Source organism: Hipposideros armiger, unplaced genomic scaffold, assembly GCF_001890085.2.
Source record: "Hipposideros armiger isolate ML-2016 unplaced genomic scaffold, ASM189008v1 scaffold_406, whole genome shotgun sequence".
Taxonomy (NCBI): Eukaryota; Metazoa; Chordata; class Mammalia; order Chiroptera; family Hipposideridae; genus Hipposideros; species Hipposideros armiger.
The window spans coordinates 791,681-818,587 of record NW_017731756.1 but is presented as its reverse complement, the minus strand read 5'-3'; the positions used below and the strand labels follow the sequence as shown (position 1 = coordinate 818,587).

At 45.3% G+C, this 26,907-nt stretch overlaps 1 protein-coding gene across 3 annotated transcripts in view; it reads left to right on the top strand.

The window, feature by feature from the left end:
• SH3RF3 (SH3 domain containing ring finger 3) overlaps positions 1–26,907 on the top strand; it is a 382,241-nt gene that overhangs the window by 246,396 nt on the left and 108,938 nt on the right. For all 3 annotated transcript variants that reach the window (XM_019663839.1, XM_019663838.1, XM_019663840.1), the window contains exon 3: positions 7,039–7,134. In XM_019663839.1, the coding sequence (XP_019519384.1) occupies positions 7,039–7,134 (96 nt within the window). The remainder of the gene's footprint in view (positions 1–7,038; positions 7,135–26,907) is intronic.

The window sequence follows — 26,907 nt, the reverse complement described above, 5'->3', positions numbered from 1 at the left end:
AACCAACCTTGCATTTATACCTGGGGATAAATCCTAGTTGGTCATGGTGTTAAATTCTTTTTATACTTTTTTAGATTCAATTTGCTAATATTTTGTTAAGGATTTTCACATCTATCTTCGTGAGAGACATTAATATGTGGTTTCCTTTGCCTACTGTGTAGTTTCAATATTAGTATAATGTTGGCCCCATACAGTGAGTTTGGAAGGAGTCCCTCTGCTTCTATCTTCTGAAGAGATTGTTCGAGAATTGGGTATAATTTATTCTTTCAAGTGCAATTTTTTTTTTTTTTTAGCTGAGCCATCCTGCTACCTGTTGGCAGCTCAGCGGCTGCTCAGCTCAGGCTGGACTCGAACCGCTGTTGCTCAGAGCTCAAACTCTTGAGCGAGCTCTTAACCAACTGAGCCACTCGGCCGGCCCTCGGTATAATTTATTCTTTAAATGTTTGGTAGAATTCACCAGTGAACCCATCTGGGTCTGGTGTTTTCTGTTTTGGGAGTTTATTGATTATTGATTCAATTTATTTATGGATATAGGACTATTCAGATTATCTATTTTTTGTGTGAATTTTGGTAGATTATCTTTAAAGGAATTGGTCCATTTTTTTTTTTAGGTTACCCAATTTATGGGTATAGAGTTGCTCATAGTATTCTTTTATTATCTTTTTAATGTTCATGGAATCTGTAGTAACGTCCCCTCTTTTTCATTACTGATAATAGTTATTTGTGTCTCCTCTCTTTTTTTCTTGGTTAGCCTGATTAGAAACTTATCAATTTTATTAATCTTTTCAAATAACCAGTTCTTGGTTTTGTTGATTTTCTCTATTGATTTCCTGTTTTCAATTTCATTGGTTTCTGCTCTAATTTCATTATCTTTTTCTTTGCTTACTTTGGATTTAATTTGCTCTAATTTTTCTAGTTTTCTAAAGTGGAAGCTTAGATTATTGGTATTAGATATTTGTTTTTTCTGATGTATGTATGCATTCAATATTATAAATTTCCCTCTAAGTACTACTGCTTTCATTGTAGCATACAAATTTTTGACAAATCGTGTTTTCATTTTCTTTTATTTTAAAATATTTTTGAAATTTCTCTTGATATTTTTTTCTTTGAGTCAATTGTTATTTGGATTTGTGTTGTTTAATTTCCAAGTATTTTGGGATTTTCCAGTTACCTTTCTATTATTGATTTCTAGTTTAATTCCATTGAAGTCTGAGAACAGACAGTGTATGGCTTCTATTCTTTTAATTTTGTTAAGGTGTGTTTTGAAATTTTAAAAAAATGTGTTTTGTAGCCCCAAATGTGATCTACCGTGGTAAACATGCCCTGTGAGCTTGAGAAGAATGTGTATTTTGCTGTTCTTAGATGACCGAGACTACAGATGTCCGTTATATCCAGTTGATTGATAGTGTTGTTGCCTTCAGCTGTGTCCTTACTGATTTTCTGTCTGCTGGATTTGTTCATTTCTGATAGGGGGGTGTTAAAGTCTCCAACTATAATAGTAGATTCATCTATTTCTCTTTGCAGCCTTGCCTCATGTATTTTCACTCTCTCTACATTAAGGATTGTTATGTCTTCTTACAGAAGTGATCCCTTTATCACTATAATCACTCTTATTGTCCCTCACAATATTCCTTGCTCTGAATTCTGCTCTGTCTGAAAGTAATATAACTGCTCCCACTTTCTTTTGATTAGTGTTAGCATGGTATATTTTTCTCCATCTATTTCCTTTTAATCTATATGCATCTTTATATTTAAATTGGTCCTTGTAGGCATCATAGAGTTGGGTCTTGTTCTTTGATCCACTATGAGAATCTCTGTCTTTTGGTTTGTGCATTTAGACCATCGACATTCAAAGTGATTATTGATATTGTTGGATTAATATTTATTATATTTGTTTCTGTTTTGTATATTTTGCCCTTGATGTCTGTTCCTATTTTTGTCTCCCACTATTTTTTTTCCCTTTTTTGGTTTTAATTGAGCAATTTATACGATCCCATCTTATCTCGTTTCTTAGCATGTCAGTTATACCTTAAAAAGTTTTTTTCCTAGTGGTTACCCTAGAGTTTGCAATATACATTTACAACGAATTCAAGTCCACTTTCAAATAACACTGTACTCTTACACAGGTAGTGCAAGTACCTTATAATAACAAAATAACCCTAATTCTTCCCTCCTGTCCCTTGTATCACAGCAATGATATAGAAACATGTGTAAGTATATTTATAATATGTGTGATATATAATATGTGATATTTACATACAGATAACAATCAAATACATTGTAGCTATCATTATTTTGAACAAACTAGTATCTGTTAGATCAAGATTAAGAAAAATGAAAGTTTTCTATTTTACTCTACTTATTCCTTTTCCAGTGTTCTTCCTTTCTTTGTGTAGGTTTAAGTTTTTGACCTATATAACTTTCCTTCTCTCTAAAGAACTTTTAACATTTTTTACAAGACAGATCCACTAGCAACAAATTCCTCAATTTTTGTTTGCCTGAGAAAGTATTTCCCCCTCACTATTGAAAGGTGCAGAATTCTAAGTTGATGGGGGTTTTTTTCCCAACACATTAAATATTTTACTCCATTCCCTTCTTACTCGCATGGTTTCTGAGAAGTTGGTTTGCTTCTATTTAGGTATGTGTTTTTTTCCAATTTGGCTTCTTTCAGTATTTTTTCTTTATCTTTGATTTCTTATAGTTTGGAAATGATATTTCTAGGTGTACGTTTTTTAATATTGATCTTTCTTGGTGTTCTCTGAACTCCCTGGATCTATGGTTTGGTATCTGACATTAATTTGGGGAAAGTCTCAGTCATTATTGTGTCAAACATTTCTTCTGTTCCTGCCTTTCTTCCCCTTCTGATATTCCCATTATGCATATATTATACCTCTTGTATTTGTGCCACAGTCCTTGGATATTCTGTCTTGTGGGGTTTTTTTTTCTCCAGCCTTTGTTCTTTTTGCTTTTCAGTTTTGGAGGTTTTAGTGAGACTTCTTAAGCTCAGAGATTCTTTCCTCAGCCATGTTCAGTCTACTGATAATTCTATCAAAGGCATTTTTAAATTTCTGCCATAGTGTTTTTGATCTCTAGCATTACTTTTTGGTTCTTTGTTAAAATATCCATCTCTCTACTTACATTGCCCATCTGTTCTTGCACACTGTATTTAAGCCATTAGAGCCTTTAGCATATCCATCATAGTTGTTTTAAATTCCCCATCTGATAATGCCAACATCCATGCCATGTCTGAGTAGGGTTTTGATGTTTGCTTTGTCTCTCCAAACTGTGCTTTTTGCCTTTTAATATGTATAATAAGTTTTTTGATGGCTGGACATGATATACCAGGTAAAAGGAATTGCCGTAAATAGGCCTTTAGTAATGTGGTGGTGAGGTTTGAGGAGACAGCAAGTGTCCTATATTCCTATGATCCTATTATTAGGTCTCAGCCTTCTAAGGAAACTGTACCTCTAGATTGTGAACTCCACATGTGTGTCTCCGTTTTTCCTTCTCCTCTTTAGGTAGGACAGGATGGCTAAAGTGCGCTGGAATTGGATATGGTATTTATTGGTAGACAATACCATACTTTATTGAACTAATCCTTTTTTTTTGCTGTGCATTTGTCCCTAGTTTTTCTCTAGTTGAACAAACATTGTAATGAACATCCTCAGTGCCAAATCTCTTTGATTTTCTTAGGGTAGAATCCTTAGAAGTGTTGTTGTTAGATCAGTGGGTATTCAGGCTTTGATGTTGGATAGCAATTGCCTAACTGCCTGCCATAAATATATATCCCCACCAAAAACGATGAAGTACCTGTTCCTTGTATGCTGCCCAGCACTGTGAGTTGGCTTTATATTAACCTTTGCTAATTCGATAGGCAAGAGAGAACAAAAAAGAAAAAAAGGAATCTTCTTGTTTAAAATTATATTTTTTGATTATTAGTAAGGTATAGCATTTTTAATTGTGTTTAATGGCAATTAGCTTTTCTTCTGTTTTGGAAGTTGCCTGATTTTTGCCCTTGGCCTATTTTTCTTTTAAGGTATTTCTTTTTCTTCTACTGTGTCTTTAAGTGTTTATGTAGTAAAGACATTAAGTCTTTGTCTCTAATATATCCTGCAAGTATTTTACTAGTTTATTTACCCTTTTGTTTTGGTTTTGCTGTTTTTAACATAGAGAATTTCATTTTTCTGTAACCAAATCTTTGTTATCATACTTCAAAAGATCTTCCCCAACTCAAGATTACACATCTATTCACAGTTTCTTCTTGGAAATTCAAGTTTATTTTTCTAACATTTAAATCTTTAGTCCTTATGGAATTAATTTTGGCATATATAGTGAATTAGAGAACTAACTGTATTTTTTTAATGGTTAGCCAATTTTAATCACCTTTTCTAACTAGTTATTGCTGGTAAATGGGAAAACCAATTATTTTTATGTATTTATTTTAAAATTAGCAGCCTTTCTGTATTTCTTACTTATTCTAATATTTAGCCGATACTCTGTTTTTCTAAGTAGAAAATTGTAAACTCTTCTTTCCTGTATTCATACTTTTGGTTTTATTTTCTTTGATTTCTTTGGCTCTACTTTCTAGACCAGTCTTAAATAATGGTGTTTTGACATTTCTCTTTTTTTTTAACCAAAATGAATCTAGTATTTTCTTCTTTTTCATTTTTAATTGTACAAAATTAAAAGTCCTTTTTGTATTATTTTGCTGTTGCAAAAACTCTGACTTATAGGAGGCCTTCAATTACCTTTCCCTTTGCATGATCAGTGAAGTTTTAGGGTCTTCCCTTTGGCTGAATCTGAGCTGAGTTCCTCACAGTCTCACGACTTGTCTAGTTGTAAATTTGTGAGTTGAGGAATGCGTGGGATTTAAGGGGCATTCTCTGTACATCTTTCCTCAAGCCAGTCAGCCACTTTGGCCCTAACAGTTATCAGAATTGCCCACGCACTCTAATGGCTGAGTATTTGTTGGAAGGAAACCCTTGTAAATATCATCCTGTAGCCTGAAAACCATCTACCCTATAACATGTGAAATTATGATTCCCTTTTAGTGTCTATTGCATTTTTCTGGCCTGTATTAATTGGGAAAAGAAACATCCTAAAGTCATAAATCATTCTGTTATTTTGGATTTTTTAAAGCTGGGAAATTGGGGGTGAGAACAGGGAAAACAAGAGCTTGCCCCTAAAGTCTACCTGTACTAGGAGAGGAGAAGTTTGAAAGAGACTTTGGAGGAACTTCCCAGTACAGCATTCACCCGTGTTTTTCCCTCTCTGTGTTCTCTGAAAGGCATATCCAGCTCTCATTAGCTCATTCCTACCTTGCCCTGGATGAGCAGGCCCAAACTGTGTGCTCTCTCAGCTTATTACAAAGCAGCTTCTCTGATAATTCCATGAAGTCTCCTGGCCTAAAATGTCCCTCTGACCCCAAGAGTGGCCTACGAGTCCCATATTATTGCTTCACATTGAAGTAACAAAGGCTCATTGGAAAGGTAGATAGTGCTTTCAAATCCAATAGTGGTTACCCCATTTGGCTGCTCTCTTAGCCATCAATACCTTAGCACATTAGCGTCCCAGATAGGTCAGTTGGTCTCCTAGCAGACTCTTGAGGGACGAATGGCAGGGAGGTCTTGGTGCGGTGTGGTGGGGGCTGGTGAGTAGTTAGGCAGACAGTCCTGGGGGAGTTCCATGATACACATTGTGTACTGAAGGAGAGGGAACAGAGGCTAGTCAAAGGCCCCTTGGTGTAGGCACCAGTTTTGCCCATGGCATCCCTGTCTGGCTGTCTTGACACTTGCTGCAGCCTGAGTTGTCTCTCCCTTCCCCAGTGCCCCTTCCTGGTTTCCCCCTTATGTTCCCCATCACTTCTCCATCCTTTCTCCCGCTCTCCATTCCATACCCCCACTTCATTTGTTTCTGTAGCTCTGGCACCTATGAAGCCATCCTGGACATTTTCTTCCTCACCATCTGCCTGGCTGCCAACCTCCCCTGAAAGCTCGTTTTTCCTTCTTGCTTTATGCTTCTTCCTTTTTCTTTCTGGATGTTTCCACTTTGTGCATCTATAGTTGATATTGTCTGGTGTACCAAAGAATTTAAAAGGGCTATTCAAAGCCTTATGTACCCACGATTCCAAATACATGGAATTGGATTGGGTCATTTTTTTGTTCTTTGGTGGAACCAGAAACTTAAAAAGTTTTATACTCAGCTAAATCTATATTTATTCAAAATATTTTTATTGCATTAAATAAATAATGGGAATGTGAATTTTAAAATAAAAACTACAGTAGTCCTCCTTGTCTATGGGAGATATACATTTTAAGATCCCCAGTAGATGTCTGAAACTGCGATAGTACCGAACCCAATATATACTGTGTTTTTTTCTATACATAAATATACTTTATGGCTTCTCTTTGTCACATCCGAATTGCCAGCATCACTATTCTTGCACTTTACGGCCATTATTAAGTAAAATAAGGGTTATTTGGGCCCAAGTACTGTGATTCCACGGCAGTCGATCTGATAACCTGGACAGCTACTAAGTGACTAATGGGCAGGGAGGGGGAGAGTACTTGTATACAGCATGGCAATGTCGGACCAGGGGATGATTCACATCCAGGGTGAGATGGTGTGAGATTTCATGGTACTACTCAGAATAGCATGCAATTTAAAACTTATAGATTGCTGATTTCTAGAATTTTCTATTTGATATTTTTGGACTGCAGTTAACCATAGGTAACTCAAACTGTGGAAAGCAAAACCAAGGATAAGGGGAAACTACTGTATATTGTAAATTGCCATGCGTTTTCCATTTGAGAATCTTTGTAGTCATAATCAGTACATAAGAAAGAGAAGGATCCTGAGGGAAAATGTAAGGGTTGACTCTTTTCATACGTCAGGTCTCAGAATAGATAATAAACCATTCTTGGAATCATTGCTTAGAATCTTTTCTGGGTTTCAACAGCACTAACAGGTCTCTTGTTTTCTTTTTGGTTGTGTGTATGTTTACGTGTTTGTATACATGATGGGTTCCGGCGATTCCAGGATGAAATCCTGACTGTGATCAGAAGAGTGGATGACAACTGGGCAGAGGGAATGCTGGGAGACAAGATTGGAATTTTCCCCCTCCTGTATGTGGAGGTAAGTAAGGCCATGCTCTCAGACTTGCTTCTTCTTTTGTCCTTGTTGTTTGTTTCACCAAGCTAGGTGTGACCTTACCTTGGAGCCCCCTTTCCTAAGAGAGAAAGAGTCACTCCACAGTAGCCTAAGGTCAGATAGTGTTTTTATTCACACCACAGTGTCAGTGCTGTAAGAATTGCCTTGGCCAGGTTTGTGTGGTTTGTCCCCAGCCTGGCTGCAAATCATCTCACAATGTGGACAATGAAGGAGGGCTCCCATGGGGATCTTCCCCGTGTCTCACAGGACACCTGTGCCCAGAACCCAGTTTTCTAAGATTCTCCTAAGTACTGTTGCTTTTGTCTCCCCAAACCCAGAAGAGCAGAGCTCGTACCTAAAGGCAGCACTTCTCTTTGACGCTGCAAACACAGCTGAAGGAAACACTGCCAGGCCATTTGCAATGTCTTCCTAGGACTCTGAATTATTGGGAAGTTAATTGAACTGTGAGTCCCTAAAGTGTAGACAGTTTGAGGTAATTTGAGGCCTATTAATTTTCTGTCTCTTTTGTGTAACCATGAAACACTAGGTTTCTAGTGAATACGTTATGGGCCGCTGCTGAGTGGAGAACATCTTAGAACGTTTGACTTCTAAATGCCTGTTCACCATGGGCTGTTTGTGTGTGTGCAGGAGCGTTTTCCCTTGTGTGTGCGTGTGCATGCGCCATTTATCAGTGCATGTCCACGTAGGTACATTCATGAACTGACCACATGCGTCATTTTACAACCACTAGAGACATCCCATAAGAAACACTCAGCTAATACTTATTGAGGGCTTGCTGTATGCCTAACGCTTCAAAGTATTTCCTCATTTGATCTTCTCAATAACCCCAACGCATGAAAACTATGAATGCCCCCACTTGACAGATGAGCAAACAGAGGCATGGAATGGTCTCCCAGCTCATAAATGCAGAGCTGGGACTTGAACACGGGTTGTTTGCTCTAGACTTAGCCCTTCACTCTCCTGCCACCCACTCAGTTTAGTAGGTAACATGGCCAGCTTTGCCACACCTCCCAAGTAGTGTGTGGGTGCCAGCAGGTGTTTGTTAAACACATCTGGTGATTCCCGTTGTTTACAGGATCAAGTCCAAATGCTTTAGCATGGCATTCAAGGCCCTTTGCAGTTTGGCCCTAATCTATTTTTCCAACCTCATCTCTTATCATTTCCTACCACTTCCCTAAATATTCTGAACCAGTGCTTTTATTTTGGATAAGCTACCTAGGAGATTGCAAAACCCTCCCACAACAATAACAAGTATACACACACACACACACACACACACACACACACACACACACACACACCCTCTAGAGTACACCTGTAAGATTCACAATTTCCCTAACAACTTGTCAGCTTCTATTTGTGCATTCGCTTCAGTTCCCACGGGGGTGTTTTTCTCTGTCCTGCTGGTTAAGATAAAAAAAAACCTTGATGCCTGAAGACCACTACAGTGCAGTCTAGAAGTAAGAGGGAAAAAAATCTATGCTCCCAGACATTTTTGCTAGTAGAAATTTTTTCTCAGGCAGACTTTTACAGGGATTCTCAAAGACATTTACAAGTGTTCATAGAAACTTTGCTGTGATGGCCCCAAAGTAGAAATAACTTAAATGTCCATCAACACTGGAATGGATAAACAAAGAATGTCTATACTATGGAGTACTATCCAGCAGTAAAAATGAACACATAATTACTACATTTGAAAGCATGTATGATTCTCACAGACAAATTTTTGAAATAAGCCAACACAAAAGAGCATGTGCTGTGTGATTTTTTTTTTTTAAGGAAGTTCAAAGGCAGGCATAACTAGTCCAGGGTAATGGAATTCAGAGCCATGGTGATTTTGAGGGGAAACTGACTGGAAGAGGCAAGAGGGAGGCTTCTGGATGTGGAGATGTTTTGATTCTTGGCCTTAGGGAGTGGTTACACAGATGTAGCAGCTGTAAAATGGTGTACAGTTAATGACTGTGCACTTTTCTTTATTATGCAAATTAACAAGCTTGGCAAAAACCCTGTAGGGAACCTCGAGGTAGGTAACAGTGGCACCCATGCCTTTCCAAAGGCCGAGTGAGGCTCATCAGCTACCCCTTCCCTGGAGGGGCTCAGGCATGGTCAGGGAGGCTGAGCGCTTGGGCAAAGGGTCTGGGAAACCAAACAGGTGGGCTTCCTGATGGTTCTCCCTGGTTCCGAAGACATATGCAAGGGCTAAGCTGGTAAGCCACCCATCTGTGCCTTTCCAGGGCCTTCCTAGCCACTGGGGACATCCCTTTCATACACCTCCATCCAGGATATGAGAAAGGCTCCTTTATCTTTCTGGCCCTGCAGCTTTTCATGACCCACATCTCCCCTCACAGGCCAGCCTCTGCTCTGAGCACAGCCTCCTCAGGCCCTTCTGTGTTTCCTCAGAGAGGATGTGCCCGTGACCCTTGAAGCTCAGAGGCTGGAACCTTCTCCGGGAAGCAGGCACCCCCGAAACAGCTCTAGGCAGCAGCCTGGCTCCTCCCTGCCCTACACCTTCCTTGGCAGGGCTGCAGCCCGTGTGCTTGGTCCCACACCATCCCCCTAGCTGCCCCAGCCTCAGCCACAGCACAGTCTGAGAGAAGCAGACTCCTGAGCTCTCAGCAACCACTGAAGACAAGAAGCCCCAAAGGGTACTTTCTGAGACTGTTTCACTGTTTGCATATCAGGTCCCTTTTGAATTGCCTGAGTAAAAGCCCATTGTGACTCTTGCCTCAAAAGTCATAGCCTTGGGGTGGAGCCAGGGATGAGGCTGTCTTCCTCTGCGAGGCCGAGTGAGCATTTGAGATCAGACTGGTTGGAGCTTGGACCCTTCTCTGAGTATGAACCTGAGCCAAACTGGCATGCCAGGAGGGGGCCTGTGCTTTGGTTTGGGACTGCTGCTCAGGCTGATGTCACAGTTTGGAGTGTTATGTATTCCTGAAGATGAGCCTGGTGCTCATGAAGAAATGTGGCTGGAATCATGCTCCTCATAGGACTGAATTACAAAGAGCTCTCTCTCCTCCAGCTCTTCCAGCTGAAGTCTGAGGCGTGATGCAGACAGGCTTGTGGGCAGGAGTCTGCTGGGGTCCCACAGTGCCCTGAGGGGATCCCCTCACCTGGCCTTCCCATCAGTGCAGTTTAGGCTGTGATGCTTGGCCCAGATGGAGCCCTAAGAAGTAAATGAGAACTTTTGCTCTGCAGTCTATAGGGTCCTCTCCCAACTGGGTGTGTCTCTTCATCCTGGGCTTGCACTGGGGCACAAATGGTATAAAACCAGCCTGGAATTGGCCTGGCATCGTGCTGCTGGCAACCTGTTTCCTGAAAAGGCAGTTCCTGTCTCCCTAGAAATGCCTTTCCTTACTAATGGACTGTGGAAGTAATCCTCTCGCCCGTGCTCTCCATAGCCGCCAGATGCCCAGCTGCCAGCTGCAACCGCGTCAGTGACCTGGGCCAGCTGGTCACTGGCAGGAAGTCTGTCTGCACCTCACTCCCTCACCCAGACTCTCCTTCCCCAGGGCTTTGGCCTTCCTCACCTCACTGCCCTTCCAGCTCCTCTTCCTGATGCCCCAGCTCACAGTCCTGCATCCCAGAACCTGCCTCCTTGTCCTTTTCTCCCCTTCAGTTTTATGAACAGTCACCATCCAGTGGCCATCTCCACAGTGGGACTGACAGCTTGTCTCACTGACACCTGCCTGTTTGTCAGATGACTGCTGGGCAGGGTGCCCTCACCGATGGCCTGGGCTGACCCTGAAGTGGTGTCCACTCAGAACCGAGAGAGAAGCAGGCTCCCATTCTTGGGGACTAAACCCACATATAAGACAGGGCCTGACTTCCACGTCTTTAGTCCTGGAGGGGCAGAATAATTGCCATCACTTTGGTTCTGCAGAATGCACTGTTCTAAGGGAAGTAAGAATGATTTAATCTGAGGGAATTCCTTGGGCCCAGGGGACAGGGGAGCCCTCCTCCTCATATGTGAGGTGGTAAATGCTGCGTGGGAACACGTGGGGGCACTCACGGTCCCTGAGCTCCAGCATGGCTTGGCTGGGTCTGGCTTTGGTGGCCTCACCCTACAGCGTGAGCGCCCCACTTGAGGTTCTGCCAAGCCAGCCCCATTCTCCTTTTTCACGGGTCTCCAAGATGGCACGCTTGGGGTCTGCTCTTAGAATGAACTTTGGGCCATTCCCTGAGGGTAGTGCCCGTTTCTCATGGAAAAAGTCAACCCCAGTGGCAGGACCATGAGTGGGTTGCGGGGAAGCGTAGGGTATCCTGGGCCTCAGAGGTGGACCCAATGGGGCTCAATATCAAGCATTAGGTGTGTGACTTTTGGCAAGTTCCTTAAACTTCCTGAGACTGTGTTTCCTCTCTCGAATGAGGGCAACAACATGAACCTCATGGGGTAGTTGTGGGCTTAAAGACAGTAACAGAGGGCACAGACCAGGCCTGGCATCAGGCAGGCACGAAAGGGACATCTGTGTTGTCATTTGTTGGTATAAATGTTTGTTGAATGAATAGCGCTCAGTGGTCCATTTGTGTGTTTATTGGAGATCTGTGTTGCTCCTGGATGTTGACTGTACTTGTCCTTGTATGGTTAAGTGTTTTCTCACAAGTGCTCCTTTTTGCTCCCCAGCGGGGATGGGAGCTCTTTGAGGGCAGGCATGCCACTATTTCTATGCAGGCACAACAGCCCCTACACTGGTTTCCTGAGCTGAGCGACGTTTGCAGTTGGATAATATCAATGAGACAAGCGACACAGACGTTCATATGTGGCACAACAGGCTAGGTAGCTGGCGTGAATGCTGTCCTCAAGGAGCATTGGTGGGAGTCAGCCTCAGTCTGGAGCAATCCAGAGGCAGGACACGGCTGAGCTCGGCCTGTTCTACTCTGAGTCTCGGTCGGGGACTTGCATGGAGATTTATAAGGCACATGCTCATGGTGCTTGTCTGAGAGGAAAACCTCTCCATGGGGCCAGAATTAAGATCCCAGGACTGCAATAGGCTGGATACCCAGTTGCAAAGAATGATGAAATACAATAAATACCAATGCCAAGTTCTGTCTTCACATTCAGAAAGTCAGTTGTTGAGGCAGACTAATAGGGAGATCTAGATCACCAGAAGTTAACTAAAAAGGTCCTTGAAGTTACTGGGTAATAGGATGGTGTTTTATTTATACTGAGGAGGATATTTAAAAACCAGCTACTCTGTGTGGTTGGTGTGTTTGTGGATGGTTACCTAGGTAACAGTCCCATAGGGTACAAGGGCACACCCTGGTGTACACTCATACACCTCCTCCACACACACGTAATCGGCCCACATCATTTTCTGTATGGGGGGAGGGTCTGAGGAGGGAGGGACCCCTTTCTAACGTCCCCTAACTGTCCATGGTGAAGAGGTGAAGACTGGTTGTTCTGATCCTAAGATGGGCCTAAGTCTGTGGTGTGAGGACAGGCAGAGTCAGTGGAGGGTGTGGCACCCCTGTCCTAGCAGCCAGCGCACACTGCCTAGGGTGCTGCTCTGTCCAGGGGAGAGAGAGCCTCTCAGCACCCCAGGAGCCTTCTGCTGCCTTCGGATCTGGCTTGGGAGAAGAGATCAGTAGCGGTTCCTTGGGGGAAGGTCTCACCTGCCTCACCTCACTGGCTAGTATTCAGTTAGAGCTGTAGCTGTTTATTACCAGTGTTTTCATTCATTGTCTGCTCTTATTTGCACAGCTTCTCAGGGGGTGTTATTGGTGAGACCACCCTCCCCATTTGGCTGATAAGGAGTGTGAAGCGCTGTGCGCTGGGTTTCTGGGACTCAGCTGCCGGGTGCCTTCTTGGGCTCTTCCCCCATGTGGGCAGGTGTATCTTGAAGAGGAGGGGAGTTTTCTTGACTCCCAAAGGAGACCTGGTTTGGTGCCATGAAAGTCTCTGGGCTCTTCTGGAAATAATATGTTTCAGGGAAAACTGCTCTTGTGAATGTCAAGTAACCCGAAAGGTCTTGCTTAACTCAGCGTGCATGTGTGCGTGCATGCATGTGTGTGTGTGTGCAAGTGTGTGCGCAAGTGTGCGTGTGCGCGCGTGTGTGCGTGTGTGTGTGTGTGTGTGTGTGTGTGTGTGTGTGTGGCCTGCACATTTACACACACAGACAGAGGGTTGGCCTGAGATGGGAGAAGCTGAAGCAGATGGTGAACCGCGGGTCAGGGGCAGCTTCTGCTGGACTCAGAAATGAGAAGCAGAAATAGGGGCACAGACGGATTGGTAGAGCTGCTGGTGACATGCAAGGGTCTGATAATTCAGAGAAAGTACCATTACCTCAGTAGATTTAGTAAGAGCACTCAGGATGTGGAGTGAGAGGGAGCTGGGTGGTTTTCTCCTGCTTTCTGTGATCATGGCTGTATGAACAAAATGTATCATCATGTCCCCTGGCTGGTGCCCTAGGCTGCCACACAGACCTCTCTCTCCCCCAGGTGCTAGATGTAGAGATTCAAGGGTTTCTAGGTTTCTCCTCTGTGGCTGGTCAACTTTATTGCTTTGGGGATAGAAGCAAAGCAGCCAGAATTTCAGTGGTGGGGAAGCATACTTTACCCTTGCCCCTGGCCTATGTGAGATGGGGGTGGGACGTGCTCTGAGGGGATGTCCAGCCTTAAGTACTGTTGCAGGGGAGTGGTCAGGCCTACTCAGGGACCTCCTAGCCAATAGCGACCCTAGTCGAGAGGAATCCCAAGGCCTGGCAGGAGTTGGCAGACGTGTCTGCAGCAGCCACTCTTCTTCTGAGTCCCTTCTTCCCTCGTCTGGCAAGCGTGTGCCCTGTGGGCTGTGGCAGGCAGGGCTTGGCTGATCCCGGTCTGTGGTTCAGTTCTCACTGGAGGCTGTGTCAGAGGAGTACCTGCCACCTGGGGTGGCTTACAGGAAGTGCCCCAAGAACCACCCACAGGCCTGCAGCTCCTGGGGCTGGCACTCCAGCCCCACTACTGACCTGAGCTTCAGGCTCAAGTCTGTGACAAACTGAGGAGGTGCTGAGAACACCCCCCTTTTGCCACCTCCCGCCTCAATAGATGGCAGTTTCATTCTTCTAGTTGCTCAGGCCAAAACACATAGAAAACTGACTCCTTTTGTAGTCTTGTCCCTCACAGGTTGATTCCACTAGCATGTAACATCTAATGATTTTAGCCATGCCCACAGCTACCACCCTGGCCTGAGACACCCTCACCTCTTACCTAGAACAGTGCAATAGCGTCCCCCACCTATTTCTTCTCTTATCACACAGCCCCCCCCCACCTCCCTGTCTATGCTCATTATGGGCCCCAAAGTGATCCACTTAAAACGTAAGTCAGATCATCAAACTCAAAAGCTTTTTGGTGGTTTCCTATTTCACCCAAAACAACAGCCATAATTCCTAAAAAGGCCTTCAGGGGCCTACATGACCTGACCCTCTTTACCTTACTGACCTCAGCTCCTAGTACTTGCCCCTTTGCCCACTCGGGTCTAGCGACAGTCCCTCTCGCTGTTCTTCAAACAGGCCTGGCCCATTCCGGCCTCAGGACCTTTGCACAGGTGCTTCCCTCTATCTGGAACACTCGCCCAGCACTCCCTCTCTCCCTTCTGTTTTATCTTTTTCTCCATTTCAGTTATCACTTTCTCATGTGTTTATATAATTGACCTATGTTTCTGATTTACTGTCTGTCTTCCACACTAGAAAGTGAATTCCACAAGGAAAGGGTTTTTTCTGTTTGTTTACTGATATAAGTAGTGAGACCAGTGCCTGACATGTAATAGCTGTGCATTGTATATTAAATTATATTATACAAGGTGTGATGGAAAAATATGGTAAATATTTAAATAAAAAAACTTTATTACAGTAAAAGACACATTGCCATTAATCCCCCTCAAAATATTCCCCCTCGCTTCAAACACACTTGTTCCATCACTATTCTTGCCACTTTCTGAAGAGGTTCTGGAGGTCCTCTTTCATGAGTGTCTTTACTTCATCCTCCATTATAACAACATTCCATGTTACATATCACTTCTGGTATATGGCAATTTCTGTCAAATAAAAACATTATTGTGTGTCCTTATCCACTTTATTCACCGGATCTGACACCGTGTAACTTCTGGCTCTTCCCCAAAGTCAAAATGACCATGAAAGGAAAACATTTAGAATCGATTCAGGACATCGAGGCAGCCATGACAGCGCAAACCGTGTGTGTGTGTGTGTGTGTGTGTGTGTGTGTGTGTGTGTGTGTGTGTGTTAAATTGAGGAGGACTTCAGAGATAGAACTGACGAGAACCAATGGCAGAGTAGATTTATGAAGTGAGGGAGAAAAGGGGATCAAAGAGAAACAAGTTTTGGTTTGGGAAACTGAGTGGTGCTGTCAGTACGGTGGGTATACAGGAGATGAGAAGGGAGCAGGAGGGACCAGGCAATGGCAGGGTGGACATGAAAGCTGAGGGGCCAGAGATGCAGGGAGGGGTAGGTGGAGGGTGCAGTGGGTAGAGGAGCGTGCAGAGACCAGGAGGCCGGTCCTGAGCTGTATGAACCTGGGGTGTCTGTTAATCATCCGGTGTCAGATAGGCAGGTGGATATACAAAGATGCAGTTCGAGGCAGAGGTCTGTGCTGGAGATATTAGCTTGTGGTCTTTGGCATGAAGATACAATCAACCTCATAAGCCTAGACTGGACCACCACAAATATGGGTGCAGACCAAGAGCGGAGGCCTCCCCTAGTTTGGGTCTTCATGTCTGCATCCCGGTGTCTCTGTAGAATGATTCCTGCCTCCCGACACCAGCCTCCCCCACACTAGTCTGTCCTCCTCATGGTAACGGAAGTTCTCGTTCTCTCAAATCTGCCTCCCGCCCAAGCCCCAGCCCCGAGGCTCCCGCTGCCTCCAGGGCGCTGATTTCCAAGTCTGCCATGAAATGCAGGGACCTGACTGCACAGCTTCCCGCCAAGCCCCACACTCCCTGACTCTCTCCGTGCACCTTAGATTCCAGCCACCCCAAACTTCACTCCCTGTCAGCTCACAGCCTCTGTGCGGGGACCCATAGAGCTTCTCTTCACTTTTCTAAACCCAACTCAAATGAAGCCATTCACTGGGACCTACGACCTCATTCATGGTGAGGTGCAGGGTGCCTGGTGTTTCTTAAACCTCTTCCTCCCTCCTTCTCAGACCATGGTCCTTCCAGTCAGGGACCGTCTCTTGCTTATTTTAACATCCCTAGAGCTTAGCACAGTGACTGCACACAGTGGGTTCTTAATACTAGACTGCAGAATGACAGCTTGTTAGGAAATGAGCAGCCCAAGGAGTAGCCAGGAGCTGCTTTTGGGGTTCAGCAAAACAGTGGAGCCGGTGGCTTCTTTGGGGACTTGGGGGTGCAGACTGAGGGGAAGCAGGGAACGAGGGGGAGCTGCTGCTGGACTAGTTTTTAACTTTAAAGAAAAAAAAGTGTGATGTTCAGAGGGGTGGCTGTCTGGAAGCAGCAGGAAGGTTGTGGTTGCCTTGTTCTCGGACGTTGTAGTTGGCACAGACCTCCCTTCATCTGTACTCTCCGGCGGACATCTAGCTGTGAATGTTTGCCGGTCTCACTTCCCTGGGACTCCACTGCACACAGACTTCCCCTCCGAGTGGTGAGCTTGGATGGAGGAATATGGCGGCCTGGGGCCAGCTCTCCCCCGTCTCAGTGCACTGTTTGAGGAAGAGGGTGGAAACCCCATGGTCTCACTTCCAGACCCTCATTCACATGGCTCCTATGGCCGGAGCCCCCACGCCCCCTCACTTATCCCTCACACTCCTCACTTAGTCCCCACACTCCCTGGTCCAACCCTCATCCCTACTGGTGTCAGGGCTTCATCCATGTTCCCACTGAGCTCTGGGACCACTCGGTACAGGGATCAGTTGCGTGTCTGCCCATCTACTCAGCTCCCTGCAGGCAGGACTCCATCTGTCTCCTTCACATCCCAGGGCCTGGTGCCCAGAAGCGGCACAGTTACACGTTTCAGTGGGTGGGTGAGCCATGCGCCACTGAAAACTGGCTCTTCCCATGCTCTATGCTGAAGCCAGTAAGCAAAGGCATGGAAGAAGACTGTGTGCTGTGGACAGCCAGTGACTGATAGATAAAAGCTGAGCTGTTAGCCCAGAGCACACCCAGGAAGCAATGTTTGGTTTTCCTGCCAGTTGGCAGGACTTCTGGATTGAAATGTCATGTGTCAACCTTCATTTAACTTAGACATGTTAATGTGTTCCCTTGTTTTCTGCTCTTGTGTTTAAACATGCAGGCAAGCAGCTGCCCCCTGGGTTCCTGGAGGCATTAATAAACAAGCTGATTGGAGAGGGCTGGCCCAGTGTTCTTCATGGTCATTTTGGGTCTTTGCATGTGGAGGGACAGTGGCTACCTGAGGTCACAACATGAAAGGGCGCAGGTTGACTCTGCATTCCCTGGTGCATTTCCTGTGCCCATTCCCTGGGGACCTCCCTTCACCCCCATAGGTGAAAGGAGCTGATCCCTGGAGATGGAGCTTGGAGAAGCAGAGGTGTGGAGATGGGAGGGGACCTCTGAAGAGGGGTTATGAGCTTAATCATTGAGGTGAAGCCACCTGCTGTGACATCCTGGGGCTTAAGCACAATATAGGTTTATATCTGGCTATTCTGTTTGCTAGGCTGAGCACCCCGTGGAGCTCTGCTTCACTTAGGCTTTAAGGTAACCTGAGATGGGGGCTTTGCCATCTTTAACACATGGGATCGGGGGATAAAGCGGGAGTAAGGGGCCAGGTCTGGCAGTGGACATCGGCACCGCCACCGCCAGAGCCCAGCCTGACTGCCAGGCTGGCTGGGACATGTGGCCAAGCTGTGTGCTCAGGAGGAGGGAGCCAGCCTCCACCAGAGCCAGCCTGGGAAGAGTGGATCCTCAGAACAGGAGGAGCCACTCATTTAGGTCTCTTGACTTAATTTGAATCAGTATGTGTTTCATTCGCACTGAGAAGGAAATGATATGAAATCATTTCCTTGTTCAGAGGCCCGTAAGGAAAATGTCCCCTCTGTTGAAACATTCTTTCCCCCACCAACCTATAAAAGATATTCAATTGCATGGCCGAACAAAGACAAACACGGACGGACAAGTGGGCGGAGACGTGAGCTCTCTGATGAAGAGCAAGGAAAGGGACGTATCTTAAGACGTTAGAGAGTTGAAGGAACATTATGCTCAGTTTAATGTTGGATGGGGCAGCCCAAAGGAAGAATACTGGAAGAGGGAGAAGATAAAACTCAAGGAAGTAGAGGGGACAACTGATAGCTTGCCCTTGGAGAAGAGATGGAAGGAGATGAGGTGAGGAACTTAGATGAGGGTGCACCCTTGACGGAAAGAAGAGGAACTAGCCCTTTGGAGGGAAGAGGAGCTAAATGGGGAGCTTACTGAGACACACAGAGGATTGGGAGGATATTGAGTTGGTGCCAAGTTGTCCTGATCGGACCCCATGTCCCCCAGGCACTGGGGGCCTGGAGCACCTGCAGCCACATCTTGGAGAGGCTGTATTCTGGACAGTGGGAGAGATGGGGGAAGAGGGGTATTCTCCACAAGGTGGGGGGCAACCTCATCCCAGAGCCAGTGGGATCCCAGGGGATTCTGACTTTGGGGAACAGATCCCAGCCCTTGTCTGTCAGTGTCAGTACACATTTGCCTCAGGTTTGGTGTTGAATAAATCCTGCACAATGTTAGGGAAAACTGTAGATGCGATGCTATTTATGGAAATCATGAATTAATATTTATAGAAAATGACGAAGGCCAAAACTAAAAGCTTAATTTAGCCAAATAAATGTAATATCTAAAAACAGTAGGGCTAGTTACCAATGGCAACTCTTTCCCACTTGAGAGTCCTTATCTTCAGCACAATAATTATAATTACATTTTTGGGCAATTTTGTTCTAAATCTTATTTGATTGTAATGTTGGACTCAGCTTATCTTGCTCACATAGCATGGCTGTCTCCATGTTGCTTTATTTATTTATTTTTTTATAAAGGGAAGCTATTATTTTGACCTCTGTCTCTAAAAATGGTATTAAAACATTTGGTAATCACCTATAGGCACAACTTACAACTTTTGTTGGAACAAAAACACTCTGAAGTTATTAGTTGTACATGCTGTGTACTGTTTTAAAGCTCTGAACAGCTCTTCTATATGTTGGATTTGCCATTCCTAATGCAGAGAAGAGAGACTGCTTGTTATTTCTTCAACTTTATCTTGGATTTTCAACTCCTTGCCTGGAGCAGGCAGTATATTTTCAGGGAGGAGGATGAGCAGGGCCTATAGCTTCTCCTCAACACCCTCCACAGACCCTACGTTATTATAACTGGGATCCAGTGGGCAGATTCGCAGGTATGTTCATTGTTAAGGGGAGCTCATTCTTAAAAGAGAAACCCAGCATGTCCGGAAACAACATGAGTGGGGGGGAGGGAGAGAAGGACAGCGGGGGCTCTAACTTTTTGCTCCCAGATGACCTTTTCCATCCTCCCTCCCAGCTAAGATGCTGGACTGGGGGTTAGAAGGCCTATTGCTCTTGGTCTTGACTCTGGAACCAGAGGCTACATGGGCTTTATTGAGCTATGCGATGCTTCTGTGTAGAATTTCTCCCCGTACAAAATGTGAATAGTGCCACATCAGGAGGTCATATCAGGAGGAACTAATGAGATAATAGTCTCAAGCCCCATGTAGATGGCCCAGCATCATACAAACAGAAAGGCATCTGCGTGCAAGTGCTTTTTGGGGTGACAGAGGTCTCTGGAAGAAGCCGAAGGTTCTTGACAGCCTCTGAGGGACATAGACAGCCATTCCCCACGCTCTCACTCGCCCAACAAATTGAGGCAGTGGCTACAAGCCAAAGGGACTCTCTTGGATAAAGGACATCTTCTGGTTATTTTTTCTTTCTTTTATTTTGTCATTCATTACTGCCTACAAATAACCAGCTCTGCTAACTTCCATAAAGAATTGGTGGAAACTGACCCTGGTGCTAACATAGGTTGTGTCTCCCCAACCAGCTTCTCTCCATGGGTTACTGTCAGGGCTGTTAGAACTTCAGGGAACTTTAGACAGATGGATTCTGGAAAGGGTGATGCTGATACTGGATACTCATTGCGAAGCCATGAAAACCCCCGAGTGTCAGGTGAGTGGCCTGTCCAGGCTTTAATTACATTTCACCCTGATGCAGTTATTTTTTTAAATTTTTATTAAATTTACTGGGGTGACATTGGTTAGGAAAATGATACGGGTTTCAAGTATATATTTCTATAATACATCATCTATGTATTTGCATTGTGTGTTCACCACCCAGAGTCAGTTCTCCTTCCATGACTATATATTTGACCCCCTTTATCCTCTTCTACCAGCCTTCTTCCCTCCTTACCGTCTGGTAACCACTAGACTGTTGTCTGTGTCTATGACTTTTTTCTTTGTTTGTCTTGTTCATTTGTTGCTTTCAGTTTTGTATCCCACATATGAGTGAAGTCATATGGTTCTCAACTTTTTAATAAGTGACTTTAAAAATAAGTGACTTATTTCACTTAGCATGATAATCTCAAGATGCATCCTACTAAGAAATGACCAAGGATTCTTCCACTCCTGAAACAAGTTAATTTGCAGATAACTACAAATTCGTAAGCTAAATGGCATTTTTATTTTTCTCCAACCCTCCAATAAATGTGATCACCAAGATGCTACACTCTTTTTTTAGGAGTTGATTTGCTCCATTGTTTTTTCAGACAGTTTCTGATTTTTTAAAATTTAAATTAAATTTGGTTTTCTTTTTTGATTAAAAAAAAAGATTCATCCATGTTGTCGCAAATGGCAGTATTTCATCTTTTCTCATGGCAGAGTAGTATTCCATTTTGTGTGTGTGTGTGTGTGTGTGCCACACACACATATATATGCATGCCACACCTTCTTTATCCAGTCATCTTTTGAAGGACACTTTGGTTGTTTCCATGTCTTGGCCACTGAATAAACCTGCTGTGAAGGTAGGGGTACATATATCTTTACGGATAAATATTTTCAGATTTTGGGGGTAGATATTTTCAGATTTTGGTGGTGGCCCTGAGCTGACTTGTGGCTGAGGAATAGCGGAAGTCAGGATGACTGAACAGGCTGAGGTGGGAGGAGAGAGTGGGGTGAGGTCAGAGAGGTAGCATAAGGCAGACTTTACAGGGTCTCGCAGGTCAGTCTGGGGACTTCGGTGCTTCAAACACCGGAAATGGTTGAATCTGGGTTTCAGTCCATCTCCCTTTCAGACCCCTTTCCCTGCTCAGTGCACACAACCTCTGTCCCTGTGTCCACTGACCCCGCTGCCCCACCATGTCCTTGTCATTTCTAAGTGTTGCCAGAGGCTCATGGCGATGTCCAAGAGAGGACTCACCCTGGAGCAGCGGTGACTGGGATCTTGTCTCCACACTAGAAAGAATCCAAGAGCGAGACAGATTCAGGAAAGTGAAAGTGATTTATTGAAAATGAAAGTACACACTTGAGAGGAAAGTGCGGATGATCTCAGAGAACGAGTCATACTGAGGAAGTCACAGTCAGGGGTATTCATCCCTCCTGGGGCGCAAACCAGTGACGTCCCATTGACATGGTTCATTCATCTCCTCCCCCTGGGCAGGACCCCCGTTTCCCACTTTTTCTTATTTGGTTCCTCTGGAACTGTCATGGTGTCAGGTGCATGATGGGAATCGTAGTAACTGAAATGCAAATGAGATTATAATGACATTATAATTAGTTAAAGGTCAGGCTCTTTTCATAGGGATCAGCCTTGCTGGATGAAGCTGGTTCTTGTTTTTCTCCAGCTGTAGGTACTGGATACAGTCACTTGTTACTTGTGTAACCAGCGAGACGCCTCATGTTGTACCCTGGAGGGGGTTGTCAATTTCCTAGGCTACATGTCCTGCCTCATAAGCCTCCCCTTGTTTTTACCTGGAAGGGGGATGGAGGGTTGATAATATAAAATGAATGTAGAAAGAACCTTCTAGAATAAAAGTTTTCAAGCTGTGGTGGTCAGAAAACCACAGGGCCTGGGCCCCTCGGGATGTGGGGAGAAAGCCTCGGGCCAGCCCCAGCCCAGGCAGGTTGTTATCTGTCAACCCTCTCCCAGCCAGCCCTCCATCCCATCTCCTGTCTCTGTGCTCCATTCCCACACAGCAACCAGAACCTTCTCTACAAATATACCAGGCTGCCTCACTCCCACTCCAGGAGGGGCTCATTGTTCTTAGAATAAATCCAAACTGCTCACCACAGCCTACAGGACATGGGATCCACCTAGCCTCACTCCCCTTCAAACCCGCGCACCACACTGCTCACTGCCCCCAGCTGCGCTGGCTGGCCTTCCTTTGTCTCTCAGTCAGGCCAGGCCCCTCCTGCCTTAGCATTGAGCAGGGGACTACCCTCAAGCACCGATCCACCAGGCTCCAGCCCAGCTCTGTCACCCACCAGACTTTCTCCTCCTCGGACCTGGATACGAAATTGTATTTTATTGCTAGTGTGTTGTTTTTGAGGGTATCCTATGAATAAGGAAAAAGAACTTTGGCCCTTTAGAAAAGGAATTTAGAATCGTGTTCTGTTTCATTTGGGGTGAAAGCAGTCTTTCGGAGAATGAGGATCCATGAACCATGTATAGGGCAAGGGAGCCTGGTCTGGAATCATCCAGCTTGCAGAAAAGGGGCAACTAATGCCCTGCTAGGACCAGAGCCTGAGGTCTGGACATCAGCATAGGAAAGGTGGGGGAGTGGCCAGCCCAGGCTCTCAGAGGGGACTGCAGATTCGGATCAGAAGGGCTGGGCTGGAGAAGCCCCAGCATTCAGCTTCCCAGTGCTGAGCTGCAGGCATCCTACCGTATCAGGGGCAGGCTGTGAGCCACATGCTCACCCAGGACCGAGGCAGGGCCCATGATCAGGAACAGGAAAATAATCCCCAAGGATCAGTTTATGCCTCTGTAAACCTTTTTATACTTAAAAGGGGATCCATGTGTGGTTGAAACTCTGCTCTTATTTGTATTTCTTGTTACTAAATTTGCAGCACAACTTATATGTTAACGTGATATTAAATATGTAAATTTGGGGGAGAATTTATTGGGTTGTCATTGGGGTTTTAGTCGTAGTACGGCTTCATACCCCGTTCTTGGATCTAGCTGAGAAAAGGATGAGTATCTGAGAGATGGAAATTGAATTGTTAACTTTATTACTGATACATCTTAATAGAAGAATATAGATCATACCTGGAAGCAAGGAAACTTCCTGTTCCTAACCCTCAAGCACAGACTTTGGGACCTCTGCATTCGAGAGAGTTGAGACTGAAAAACTGGCACCCTTGCCTAGAACTGCTGCCTTGAACTAGAGCTGGGAGAGTGGAAAGAAAGAGACGAGCCCAGGGCCTTCAGCCTCTGAGTAGATTAACTCCACGCTGTGAATGAAGATGGAACAGTGACCCTGGGTATCTCTGTCTGTTAGAGACGCGCACTGAGCATTCGCAGGTGAGATGATACAGTTTGTGCAGCTTGCTGGAAGACACTCCAGAGAAACCGTGGAGCAGGCCAGGCGGCAGATGAAACAAGAACAGCAGAGTGGCCTTGGTTACTGCAGCAGGGCGATAGGTGCATCTTCCCACTTTTGTATCTGTTATAAAAAGTTAAAAATTTACTGTGTCAGACCTGCTGCCCCAGCAATCAGATGATTGATGGGGAGGCGATGAGAGAAGAGGCCAGGGGTGCTATTCCAGTCTCATTTCTCAGCTGTACCTCTGTCAGCCAGAAGCTGCCATTACCAGCAGGTAAGCAGGCATGGCTGTGTCCCCAAACTGCACAGAGACCGGCGCTGGGGACCGGGGGCCCTGCCCTCCTCCTCTGCTCAGCTCCCTGTTTCCACTGTCTTTCCATTTGGACCTGGCGGGATCCCTTCCACCTTCTGAGCTCTGGGATGCCCTCCTGGGAGTCCCCCCCCATGGGATCATGAGTCAGGGGAAGTTCCCTGACAATTCTGGAGTCTCCCTAAGGAATAAGGACCATTGGGTCTGTGCTCCCACATCAAGCCACCACCACTCGGCTGAGGCTCGAGGAGGAGGACGAAACCTTTGTTAGACCCTCCCTCACGCTCCTGAAAAATGACTGCATCTCACTAAACTGAAAAACTCTAGTCTTTTACTGCACCTCACACTTTGTACAAAACGTTTGTACAAAACGGAAAAAGGATATGTTGCCGCCATGATGCAGAAATCTCACCTAGGCTAATAGATATCCCTGCCCAATCTGCTCTTTTGTTTTGTTTCTAATGACTTTCTGATTGTAAAAATAATGTCAGGCTATTGTTCAAAATAGGGAAATTAAAAAAAACTGTGAAGAAGAAAATTAAAATAATCTGTAACCCTACTAGTAAATATATGTGATATGTGTAGGAAAAGAAATGAAATGAAATGTTAGCTTATTGTTATTTCCTTTATCCTTTTCTATGTATAAATTTACATATATTTTGAACAAATTGGGGATTGTACTGCATAAGTATTTCTGTCTTGCTTTTTTCATTAAATTGTGAGAATTTTGGGCCGGCCGAGTGGCATATTGGTGAAGAACTGGCTTGGGATGCCAGAGGACCCCGGTTCGGATCCCACATATGAGGGCCAGTGACACTGCCCTCCACAGCTAAGATGCTGAACAACAGCTCAACCTGGAGCTGGGCTGCCGTGAGTTGCCGGGGACAGCGTAGGCTGCAGCCCCTGCTGCAGTGGGTTGCCATGGGCTACCGTGTGTAGCCAGCAGCCAGCATAAGGGGCCCTCAAGCCGCTGTGAGCGGCCTTCCTGAAGCCAGTGACTGATCTGCCTCGCCCGGGAAGAGTGCAATGATGCTGCCAACTTGGGCCAGTGAAGCAACGTCCTTCACAACTAGACTGAAGAACAGAAGGACAGCAACTTGTCTGTTCCCCTTCCCCCAATTCCCCAGCGCTGTTCCCATCTCCCAATTCCCCAAATTAAAAAAATAAAAAATTAAAAAAATTTTAAAAATCTAAAAAAAAAAAATTGTGAGAATTTTCCAATGACATTGTCATTAGCTCCAAAGCCCCAAACTGCTACAGCCTGTTCCCAGTGCAATAGTCAGGGAATCCTGTTGAATGTACGTCAGATGTCCCTCAGCCACGGTCGACCTCCCATCTCACTCAGAGCAAAGCCAGTGCCTTCAGAGGCCCTGGCCTGGCGTCTCCCCATCACTTCTGACCCCGTCTCTGCCCAGGAGCCTGCCTCGGCTGCTCTGGACTGCTTGTTCCTCCTCAGACATGCCAGCCACTTCCAGGGCAGGGCCTCTGCACCTGCTGTCCTCACCCCCACCGCTGTCCCCCAGATGTCAGCAGGCTCCCTCCCACGCCTCCTTCAGGTCTGTCTCATGGTCATTTCCTCAGCGAGGCCTTTCCAAGCCGCCTTATGGAACTGTAACCCTCCCCACCCCAGCACATTTTCTTCTCATGCTTTTTTTCCATATACTGTTGACCATCTGAAATACTAAATTTAATTAAGTATTTGTTTGCTTACTGTCTGGGTCTCCATGAGGGCAGAGGTTCTGTCTGTTTTCACTGATGTACCGTAATGCCAAGCAGAGCCCCTGGCATGCAGTAGGCATCTAATACATGTGTGCTCAGTAATCAGACTCCCTTCTCCTGTAGGACCACCCCCCAGGTGGTTTAGGTGGTCTTTCCTTCCTGGCCAGTCCATGTAGGCATGCCCCTTCCAATCTCATCCCCCTGCTGCCTACTGCCCCCAGGACCCCTTAGCAACCCCACCCCGATCTTTCTTACCATATTCTCCCCCCAGCTCCACAGAGTCCATCCATCCCCTGCCCAGGAATTGACAGAGGCTTTCAGTCACATCCTGACCCCTGTTCAGCCTGAAATCTCCATGACCGGAGCCACACACGTTAGGCCCTGTACACACAGCAGATGCACACATGTTCTTCCTGCCCACATCTCCCCCCTACCTTGAAATACTCATGTCACTTTTGGTCCATGTTCATAACCAATGAAATTAAGTTTCTTCCCCACTTAGCTCAATCTTTCTCTAATAGATCTTTCATTCATTTTGCATTTATGAGTTATGAGTATCCTTAAGTCCCTTTTGTGATCATGGAATACACCCCTAAGAAAAGTTCTCTTCATGAAAAAGCTTCACCAGCCACATAGGGCCATGCCCAGCTCACACCTGGCAGCAGGTGCCCAGCGAACAACTCAGGTGAACTGAGTGAGCTCTGAATGGGAGCTCTGACTCTAGGCTCAGTCGCATGTTTGGCGTCCCACCTCCAGCACACCCTCCCCAGGCAGGCTGTCTAACTAACTACTCTTAGCTACTGAGTCCACCTATAGAAGGTGGGGTGTGAATCACAGCCCCCTGGGGTTGATAAAGGCAAACATAGACAAGTGCTGAGCACAATATTTATATCATGCGTCTTAGGTGCATGGCATTGCACACACATGCAAATATTAGTTGTATTCATTCATTGATTAGATATTTTTTGAGCACCTACTATGTGCTCAGCACTAAGCTCGTTAACCGTCTGTGAAATGAGACGATTGTTTGCAAGAGGGCGGAGGAGGCTGTCTTGACTTTTCTGACAACCCAATAGTTTGGACATTAACCTGTTATCGGATGTATCATTGGCAAGTATCTTACCCCATTTAGTAGGTTTTCCTTTCATTTTGTTGATGGTTTCCTTAGCTGTGCAAAAGCTTTTCAGTTTGATATAGTCTCATTTGTTTATCTTCTGTT